Below are 10,832 nucleotides of genomic sequence, written 5' to 3'. Positions count from 1 at the left end.
TTGGGCGCTCTACGTACGATGTAGACTCCATCAGATACATATCGATTTCTTTCTGATGGATCAAGAATAGATAGTTGTGTTATCAATAGATAGAAATAGGAGATTTCCCCTTATTATTGATGGATTCCCTCTCTATCTATTCCTACTCTTTCGATCTATCAGAACAGATCAGGCTATCTATCAATCGATTTTAAAATAGCACGTTCATATCGCTTTTCGTTCATTTCCGCCACACCAACATAGCCGCCATAATAAGAAGCAGGCGAAGCCGCTAGAAGCGCTCGCTTTTAGCCCTTGAATTCTTATTCACGAATGAATTTTTGGAAAGCCAACAGAAAGATTCGATTCTGACTTCGTAGAGCCGGTGCTGCTGTTGCCTGCGCGTAGGGCCGTCCCCCACTCCCGTCCCGTGGCGCTAAGGGGCTCTTGTTTTTGGAACAGACGGCAGTGTTTTGCTGACGCCTCGAATCAAGCTTTTGTTGCGACATGCTATGTTTTCTCCCCCATTGCTAGTAGGTTGATGGGTCGCACGCCCGGCACACATGTTTTGGCCTTGTGTGTCCATAACTCAAAATAGGTGACCTAACGGCCGCCGCCCGACTAAACATACCAATAGTCACCAGATTCATATGGGCTACTGAGGAGTAAGCAATGATCTTCTTAAGATCGATCTGTCTTGAAGTGGTCAAGGAAGTATATATTATAGCAATCGCGCTTAGAGTATAAATGAAAGGAGTGGAACAAAGTGTCGCTTCGGGAAACATGGGTATTGAAAATCTTAAAAACCCGTGGGTTCCCAATTTTGAAGGAATTCCTGCCAAGATGACGGATCCTGCCGTAGGTGCCTCTACATGAGCTTCGGGTAACCAAATATGAACTGGTACCATAGGCACTTTGACGGCGAAAGAGGCGAAAGAAGCAATCCATAGAAAGATTTGGCGCCGCTCACTAAATTCTGTGGTTAATGAAATTTGTAAATCGGTGGTTCCTGTTTGGAGAAGAATCAACAGAATAGCTAATAGCATAAAAACAGATCCAAGTAAAGTATAAAGGAAAAACTGATATGCTGCCTTGATCTTTCTTTGTCTCGAACCCCACACCCCTATAATAATGGTAGAGTAAGGGGTGGCCCCAAAGCGGAATTGACCGGTGGTGGTTGGTCGAAGCTCCAGTAGGTAGCCACTCCCTTCTCAGGGAACCGTACGTGAGACTTCCGCATCATACGGCTCCGTCCCGAGCTTCCGTCGTCGGCCCTTGTCATTAGACCACTATCTATCTATGCATGTATTTTCAGCCTGGACTCTCGAATCTTTTGCTTCTCGGGTGGTGGCGAAGAATGCGCAGCTTGCGTTGCGGGAGATGCCCGCCCGTAGGGCCCGGCCCGCTTCTCGACCGAAAGAACCGCTCACTAGCTAGCCGGACTAGTGGGGGGGCCCTATCTGGAGACATACTGAAAACCATGCCTTTCGAACCGAAGGCAAGGAGTATGTCTCCAGATAGGCTTCAAAATCAAAAGATAAATGGGCTCGTTGGGAAGAAAGATGGAGTGCGACCTGTAGAGCACATGTAACGCACAGTCGGGTTGCTCACGCAGCGGATCTCTCTCTCTAGATATCTCTAGATAGAGAGAGAAAGATGTGAAAGTAATAGCCTTATGTTATGGCCGCCCCCCGACTTACGGCCTTTACGCTACTACTACTGTGATGTGAGCGGTTCAAATTGGTTTGATCTTTCCCAATTATCCTGGCCGGAACTTGTACGCAGCACTTGTACGGAGGTGCATGCATAAAGGTTTGGAACTCTTTTCTTATCTGAATCTTAAGGACAGGACCCTACTCTATTCTCGAACCCTCTGCCGAGCTGCCCGCATTTCCTTTTTTTGATTTGAAGGGGGCCAAAGAAATGTCTCCACCTGCTGCCAACAGTCTTTCTTCGGAATTATACTGAACGGGTCGATCCTCCCCTCCCGTTTGTTTTAGCAACTTATCCTAAGGTCTCCTCACCAAGAGCTCCCCGGCGACGACAGAGAAACCAACCCGCCTGCTGTGGCGGGGCGGCTTTTTTGTTTCACAATAAGACCTGGACGATTATCCCTACCCTCGGTAGCTTACGAGTTTACGTCCATCCCTGGTCGGGTACAGTTTCCTTTCGATTTATCCCTTGTAGCCGTTACCCGGATTCGCGCAAGTGTGTCCACACCCCCCCCAAACTGACTTGACGAGGAATCCATTCTCGCGAACAAACACAACCCCTACACACACCTAGGAGCACCCCTTCCTGCATATCCATACAAGACCCGAGTAGGCGGGTCGAGGTCCTACGAGGTACCCACTACTCGGAGTACCCTCCCAAAAGGAAAAAGATGTGTCTGTCAGGTTCGGTTCTTCTTAGTTGGGTTGGGCGGGTTCGACCAGAAATGCTATGCTTACACACAAGACTACCCCTCTTCCCGAAAGCTTCGCGGGGACTACTTTACGACGACGGACGACCGCCCGTAGGGGGTTTACTGCGCAAGGCCCCTGCAGAGGAAAAGCTTTATCCCAGCGAATAGAAGATGCTCAGCTCCGCACAACATAGGGATTGGCACGCTTTCGGGAAGAACATAGAATAGTAGAGGATCCAGCATGCGGAACACGGCGATCATTAGAAATTCACGAATTAGAGATGCTGTAATATACTCTTTCCCATAACTTCTCATACCAGACCAACCCACTAAAATGCAAATAGGGATCAGAAATGTGGTCAATATCACGAAGAATAAAGAGATACCGTCTATACCCAAATAAAAATTTATGTTTTCATAAGGAAGCCATCGAAGGCTTTCCATAAATTGAGATTTGGCCGTAGAAGGATCGAATTGTATCCGAGGAACAGGGGGATACAAAAAAGTAATAAGAGAGGCACACAGACCAATCAATCGTATCGGTCGTATTCTTGAATTTGGAATGAAAAGAGGAGTAATGCTTCCTAGCACAGGACACAGAATAAGACCACTTAGATCAGAATAGCATTCGCAGAAATGTTCTAACATAGAGTAGAATCGAACATTGAAAAGATTAGTTGACAACATTAAAAAGATGGGCGCCTAATTCCAATACAATAGGGGTCTATCAGTGCAAGTCAGCTGAACACCGTGATTGATGAGTGGGTAGGTGGGTTAGGTGCACCTCTCGCCCAGTGGGAAGTAATGAGGCTAGTCCCCCCCCTGAATGAAGAAGTAGTGGGGCCCCCTTCCCGCGTATGCGCCTTTATTTAGATTCTTTCTAAAAAAATCTCTCTGGCAAAACGCAATTCGTCGAAGGGATAAAAAAGAAAGAAGAGAAAGAAAGGTATTATTATCGCTTAGCGCTTGTGCTAAAGGGAAGTTTTGTTTTTTTTGTCTTTCTTTTAATCCAAATAAGAGAACAAAGAAACCACTAAAAAATGAAAGTTAGATAAAGAAGTTTCAGTAAGAACTAGCACTAGACTTCTTCCCCCCTTTCTACTTTTCCTCTCTCCTTTTGTTTGTGCTTCTACCCGGGCTTTTCATTCTCTTTATAGAGACCCGAGGAAATTTTTATAATAATTTTTGTAGAAAGGTGAGGCACTTTTCCCGGCATACGAAAAACAAATCCAGGATGACGGCTTTCAAAAGACGAGTAAGGGACGGGGGAGGGGGAGGCTCTCGAAACCAAACGAGACTAGAAGGAACATGGGAATTAGCACCATTCCTATGAGTGCTTTTGTCTCGAAGAGCCAACAAAGGGGCAGCCCCCACCTCCACAGCCACAGCATAGAGGAGCAGCTCCTTAATCCGCACTACAACCAATCTAAATTTTCTCCAGATCGATATATGATGCTAAACCGAGACCGAGATAGAGAGAGAGGGCTGCCCCTTTGTTGGTTTTTTTGGGAAGTATCCCAATTATTTTTTACGGGCCTGCCGAATCCTGAAAAATGGGTTCTTAGGAAAGCGTGGTAGGGGAAGGTAGGGGCTGTCGCCGCCTGATAGAAGCAGAAGCCGAGGCCACCGGAGCCTATCTGCGTCGAGTGTGTCGATTGAAAGAGGAGGGGAGACAACTCAAATGCCAGCGCAAAAATAGAAAGAGTCGTGCCGTTCAAAATTTAATTTTTCTAAGATCCATTGCTCGATTTTGCATGCTCTGCTCCCAAAATGCAGAGAGACTTTCGAGGGCAGATCCGGGTTGGTTGGTCCGGAAAGTCATGGGAGAGGCAGGCTAAGTGAAATAAAATAATATACTGGTGCTACTATAGAATCTTATGAATTACGCACGGCACACTTTCTATATCTCCTCCGTCTACAAGGTGAACAGCTTAGCTTACAGCACAGCGTGTTCGCCACCACACCGGCTGGCTGGTGCATTGGCCGTAATAGAGCCGAGAAGTATGACCCTTCGATTAGAACGCCCCATATCTCGTAACAGGCGGCGCGTGGCATTTCCTTTTAAAAAGTCCGTATAACTTCTAACCAAAAGATTCATTCTTTATGAATCAAGTACCATTCAAAGAGTGCATTGCCTCTTTGAGTGAAGAAGAGAAGGGCTTTATATAGAAAGCCTTGAGCCATGTTCGTCGCCCTAGGCTCACCATTATTTCATTTCATTCTACTTATTTATGGGTTCTAGCCCCAAAGAACATATACATGGAGCTATGTCGACTTACGTACGTCTCCTTGACCAAACGATCAGGTCTACCGCGCCACGTATCATCCCCTTTTTCTATAGAGGAGAGATAAAGAAAAAGAAAAGATATAGTGATCGTGCCGTAAGACCTTGTTCGTTTCTACTTGACGTTATTTTCCTCGGTTTTTTTTACATTACATAAGGTAGCTTGCTTACTTAGCGCTTGCGCTAAGGATCTAATCAGAGTCAACTTGGATTAAAAAAAAACCTTTCCCTTATTAGCCGGAGTACAAGTGTACTCCTTGATCTTTAGTAAAGGAAGATTAAATCGGACGACGAATTCTTACGTGGTCCAAGGAAATCAAAGGTCCGCTTCCACGATTTCATCTATATCGAATCTTAATATCAGAATAGCTTATATAGTCATGATTCAATTCAGGTCCACCGACTTTTGATTGATTTCTCATTTTTCGGATCTGATTGGAACAATGGAGAAGTAGGAAGACTTTGGCGATTCATAATTGGTATATATAATATAATATCTATTATGTCCCAGGACATCAAATATGAATAATGAAACATGAGGAAGAGTATACCCTGTAGTGACATAGCAGTTCTCCTAATCGACTACTTATCATCATAATGAACATTCCACTTAAAAACTAAAATAAACTACTCGCCAGGCGGTTACCTTTTTTTCATATCCATATTCTCTGCTGAAAAATGAAGACTAAGACAGGAGTTTCGTGGAAAATAGAAAAGCCCTTTATCGGATTTTAACCGATGACTTACGCCTATTTCTTAGGGCGTTTAAAGAAAAGAGCGTGACTCTACCGCTTAGTTAAAAGGGCCCATTAGATTCAATTCATGAATTAGTCCACTATGAGTTTACTGCATTTATAAATATTTATAAATATAATATAATAATATAGTATATCATTCGTGTCTCTGTTACAACACGGCGAAACTAAATGGTTCAAATGAAATCCAATGAGAAAAAAATAATTTAATTTTAAGGTAGCTTGCTTACTTAGCGCTTGCGCTAAGGCTGTACACCTAATTTTCCTGGGATTGTAGTTCAATCGGTCAGAGCACCGCCCTGTCAAGGCGGAAGCTGCGGGTTCGAGCCCCGTCAGTCCCGACCTAGGATCCGATGAATCGATCAATTCATCTCTCCATTTTCTGCGAAGAGGGGAGACAAAGAGTAGGATCTAATTCCCAGCAGGAGGATCCTTCTTTCGTTTCGCATTTGTCATCGGACAAATCAAGTCAAGAGGAATCCAAATGACAATAACTAGTACCGATTGATGGGGGAGAGACATATGTGGGTTGGTACAATCGGGGGTATCACCATATTCCGGATTCAAAGAGATACCGTACTGGTCTGGCTTTTTTCGATTGTTCCTGGTCTATCGAATAGAGTAGCAATTTTTTTACCGGGAGCACATAAAATTCTTTTTTTTGATAGGCAATTAACTTAACATAGTTACCCCGACAGAGTACTTTTCAGATTCAACCGGAAGACTTACCACAATATTATATCTTTGAGATAATGCACAGAAAGCTTTGGAGAAATCCCTTTTTAGAGGTGAGGGCTTTTATACACAAGAGAACAAACGTACTCGAAATGATGGAAGAATTCAGATGGAAAGAGATTTCAAAGATGAAAGAGCAGATGCGGGAAAAACCCGGCGAGTGGAGATACAAATTTGCATTTTTAAGACAGAAAGAAAAGAAGTTAACAGACGGGAAGGAAGGAAAGCAAGATCACAGAGGTATGGACGCCTTACGTCGCCAATAGGCTGCAAATACCCCCACTAGAAGAAACACTAATCAGACGTGGGAAAAAAGTGCTTTTGCAAAGATCTCCTGAGGGAGGAATAGGATTAGTGGATGTTCACAGAAAAACAACGAGAATCAAACAATTTAGGCTTTCGGAAGCGATTGTGCACTCATACTTCACCGATATCAGATTTGTCACGTTAGTTTGTCTGCTAATTGGCTTTTCCGCGTGGTGGGTCATTGCACCAGAACAGCTATTCGAATCTCCTAAGTATGCATTCTCAGGAGAGGTAGCCCAACTAGTGAGAGATACCTTCATTGAGAATATATGTAGGATTGCGTGATTAGCTTGCTAGAATAGGTTGCTTGAGTTGCGGATTAGCTTTCCTAGCCTGATCATCAGGAATAGCGAGACCGCGGGCCTGGCCTTTCCTAAAACTGTGTTAGGAGGATTTCGATAACCATTCTGCACCCCCTCCCGATAGTTCTTAGCTATGGCGGACATCTTTCTGTCAAGCCACGGACTCTGATACTACAACCGCACTAAGCGAATGTATCCGTCGACGTATCCACTAAGGATCCGCCGCCTTATACCTAACCCTAGTGGGGAGCAATGGGCTTTGACTTACAAACTGACTTACTAATAAATTACTGACTTATTATATAAGATCTTTGAAGGTCTGATTATTGGGTATCCAATATGAGTGCTATCTTTAGTCTGGAAATAGGACTCCGTTCTGGTCAAGCAAACGGAGGCTGAAAAGCTTTATTAGTATTAGTAAGGGCGCGTTAGAACAAGCAACGGATTGAGCTTTATAAAGCCGTTGCGCGTTAGCACATCCGTTTTCTTGCTGCTTTAGTTTTCTTGCTGCTTTACTAATATAATAGAAAGGGGTTTTTCAGCTGGCCTCTCCTTCTCAAAATTCTTCAAAGCTTTGGTCTGAAATAATTGCCAATGCTAAGCTTCTAATTGAGAATTCTCGTTGGCTTATTGGAGATGGAACTGAAACTAACTTTTGGACTGATAACTGGTTGCTGGATAAGCCATTAATAGAATATGCTACGGCGGATCCTCTTTGCTTTCCTAAAATTTAAGAATTACTGGATATAGCAATGGGAACTGGAACTTACAACCTGTTATTGGTCAGCTTGGGAGTGAATTCGTCATAGAACTGAGGAAAAGACCTGGGCAAAAGCAGTTTGGAGCAAGAATGTCCCACCAAAGCTTAACATGTTTGCTTGGAAGCTGTTCTACCATGCATTACCTTTGGATGACAGGGTCAAAGGGCTTGCTAGCAAATGTAACTGTTGTAATAGACCACAAATGGAGACTCTCAATCATTTGTTTATTCACAGCGACCCGGCATCTTTCCTTTGGAACAAAGTGAGCAGTATCTTTGGGCTTAATCTCGTGAGTAACGAAGGTTTATTATCGCTTAGCGCTTGTGCTAAGGTGTGAAACAGCTTGACCATAGGGAAAGGAAAATGTAGCAGATTTTTTAGAATCTTATCTTCCTATAAATCAGGTTGGCCATCTGATCCGCTCCATTCCCTTCTTTAACACATGGGAAGTATGGAAAGAAAGAAACGGAAAGCTGCTGTCCAGCGCGTGAGAGCGCGTTACCATTCGGAGTCGAAACCGGAAGCAGCTTTGCTCGCATCGTCAGGTGTAGTAGCTGTAGAGGACCCAGTTCAGGCAAGCTGTGGAGTGCTCTGGTGGCTGAATTTTATGGGTTGAGCCGTCCAAACCCATCTTCTTCCTTTCTCCTTTTCTCCTGTTCGGTGGTTTCTTTTGCTGGTTGTGTGTTCTGGTGTTGCAGTGTTTGGAGTTTAGTTCTGGTTTGCACTAGGTGGTTTTCCCATGGCCACTCCCAGTGGACCGCAACCTATTTCTGGATCGGGGCTGTTGGTTGTTGATTTGGGAGGAGCGATAGGTGGGTCTGGTGGTGCTGTGAAGAAAGACACTATTAATGGCGTTTCTGAGTCGAAGGGGACACGGGTTGGCCAAGAATCCACAGCGCTTGTGGTGGAGGGTGATACGGCGTCTCTCCTCTCTAGGGAGTCTCTTGCCCGGGAGTTGGCAGCGCTTAGGAAGGAGAATGAGTTGCTGAGGACCCGGATTCGTCAGGGTAGTAATGCGTCTGTCCAGGAGCCCAGCTTGGAAGTGGACGGTAGGGGTGGTGATTTGAGATCCACGGTGTCTGGAAGCAGGGGCAGAAGGGGTCGAGGTGGCAGACGTGGCTCCTTTGGGGTGAGCCTCTATGCCGGTGTTTGGTGGCCGTTTGCGAGCAGGGGACATGGGGGACAAAGGGGAGTTGTCGGTTGAAGAAAATGGTGGAAAGAGTAATGCTTTATTAATAGTCGTGGGGGTTGGAACAGGACTGTGTCGCTAGGGACAACCCATGTAATGATGGTTCTCTGGCTGGGGTTTGTAAGCTGGACAATCAAGGGCTGCCTAGTTCTTCAAGCTTCTCCGTTGAGGCAGGGCAACCCTCTGGGCTTTCTGGCCAATTGCCTTGCGAAGGGGCAGACCCGGGAATGCATTCCTTTCACCTTGGAGTTGCTGGTGGAGACAAGCAAAGTGCGAAGCCAACTGATTTACCTGCTATCAGTGCTGCTGCCCATGTTAGTTCCAAGCCCAGTTATGCAGGAGCTGTTAAGGGGCGCCTTCGATCTGCTTCGGAATTCAAGGCAGGTAACAATTTGAACTCTTCTATGTGTTTGGAATTCTATCAGCCGGTTGTTGAGGATGGGCGAGTGAGAGTGAGACCTCCGCGTGGTATTATTGATGAGGGCTGTTCTGTTTGGGAGAATACCTTGGTGGGGTATTTCATTGGTCAGAGATTGGCTTATCCGGTGGTAAATTCTATTGCTCACAGGCTATGGGATAGTTTGGGATTAGAAGAAGTATTGTCTTCTGATAGCGGTTTCTACTTCTTTAAATTTTAAAATGAGGAGAATTTGGGTTCTGTGCTTGACCGAGCCCCATGGCATATGGCTAACCGACCTTTAGTTCTAAAGAGGCGGCATCCTACCCTCTCCTTTCAGTCGAGCTCTACTCCGTCCCCTATCCTTACTCAAGGAGGAGATGCGTAAAATTCCTCTATGGGTGAGATTGTACGGGGTTCCATTAGAATATTGGACTGCACAAGGCCTCAGCCACCTAGCCAGTGCGGTTGGTAGGCCTTTGTATACTGATAAGATGACTGCTTCGAGGCGCAGAATTAGCTATGCCAGAGTGTGTGTTGAGGTGGATGCCGCAAAGAATCTGGTCAAGGAGTTTGATCTACTAGGTGATAATGGCCAGTGGCTAAGGGTGTATGCAGAGTATGATTGGATTCCTTCCGTGTGCAATTCTTGTAAGGTCTTTGGGCATTCTTCTTCTGCTTGCCCTAAGATGAGTAAGCCTTCTCTTTCGACTCAGCATGAGGGGAGTAGTGAGGCGGTTCAGGAGGGGGATTGGATTATGGTGCGAAGGAAGGGCAAGGGTAAGGTGGTTGAGGAGGGTCGTGGGCTTATCAAGGAAAAAACAGTAAATAAGCCTCCAGAAGGGAAAGATAGGGTAGTATCTTCTTCTTTGGAGGGCCAAGTATGTATTGGATGGGGTGGTGGCCCCTTCTACTTCAGGTGAACAGCTGCCGGATGTGGTATTGGTTGAGAGTAGACCTCAAGCAAAGGAGTTAGCCTCGACGGGATTAGATGGGGAGGCTTCTGAACAGTGGGATGAGGGTGCGTCCACCCCTACCGAATAATGTTATCCCTAGTTGTGTGGACCCTTGTACAGCTTCTCCTGAGTTAAATCCTTTAGCTGGCAAGGTCAAGGACTCATTGGATAAGAAGGGTAATCCGCAAAAAGTGCATAAGGGGCCCAGTAAACAAAACTCTTCCCCCTATAGGGGGAGGAAAAGAAAAGATAGTTGCCTCCCTAGAGGTTAGTGCTCTTGTTTGTCCTCCTTTTTAGTTTCCATGTTATTTGGAGTTTGGAATGTGAGGGGGGCGGTAGACCGTCTTCAGCAGAATGAAGTGAGGAAATTAATCCAAGAGCACAAGTTGTCCCTTGTGGGGCTAGTTGAGACGAAAGTCAAAGAGGTAAATAAGGAGAGGGTCCTGAGGGCTCTTGCTACGGATTGGAATGTAGTATGCAACTATAACCACTCCCTTAGAGGAAGAATTTGGGTATGTTGGAATCCAGCTAAACTTGATTTGTCCGTGATCAGTCAAAATGAGCAGGTTATTCACTGCGTAGTGCGGGAAATTGCTAATTCTTGGAGTTGCATTATTTCTATTGCTTATGGTGAAAATTGTTATCGCAACAGGGAGTTTCTCTGGGATGATCTTCTTTCCTTTGCAGATAGCATCCGGGGTAGACCATGGCTGGTTGCGGGTGATTTTAATGCGGTGCGAAGGATCAATGAAAGAGTGGGGGGT

At 45.3% G+C, this 10,832-nt stretch overlaps 1 protein-coding gene across 1 annotated transcript in view; it reads left to right on the top strand.

Moving 5' to 3' along the window:
- The first annotated feature begins 9,492 nt into the window (after window positions 1-9,492).
- LOC148582419 (uncharacterized) overlaps window positions 9,493-10,832 on the top strand; it is a 1,733-nt gene continuing 393 nt past the window's right edge. Inside the window, exons 1-4 of the mRNA XM_088512083.1 lie at window positions 9,493-9,892; window positions 10,032-10,133; window positions 10,189-10,245; window positions 10,366-10,832. The exon at window positions 10,366-10,832 is cut by the window's right edge and continues 393 nt beyond it. Of these exons, the coding sequence (XP_088368209.1) occupies window positions 9,493-9,892; window positions 10,032-10,133; window positions 10,189-10,245; window positions 10,366-10,832 (1,026 nt within the window). The remainder of the gene's footprint in view (window positions 9,893-10,031; window positions 10,134-10,188; window positions 10,246-10,365) is intronic.

The sequence above is a fragment of the Corylus avellana genome, unplaced genomic scaffold, assembly GCF_965113065.1.
Source record: "Corylus avellana unplaced genomic scaffold, dhCorAvel1.hap1.2 HAP1_SCAFFOLD_151, whole genome shotgun sequence".
NCBI classification, from domain to species: domain Eukaryota; kingdom Viridiplantae; phylum Streptophyta; class Magnoliopsida; order Fagales; family Betulaceae; genus Corylus; species Corylus avellana.
This window is presented reverse-complemented; position numbering and strand designations above follow the sequence as displayed.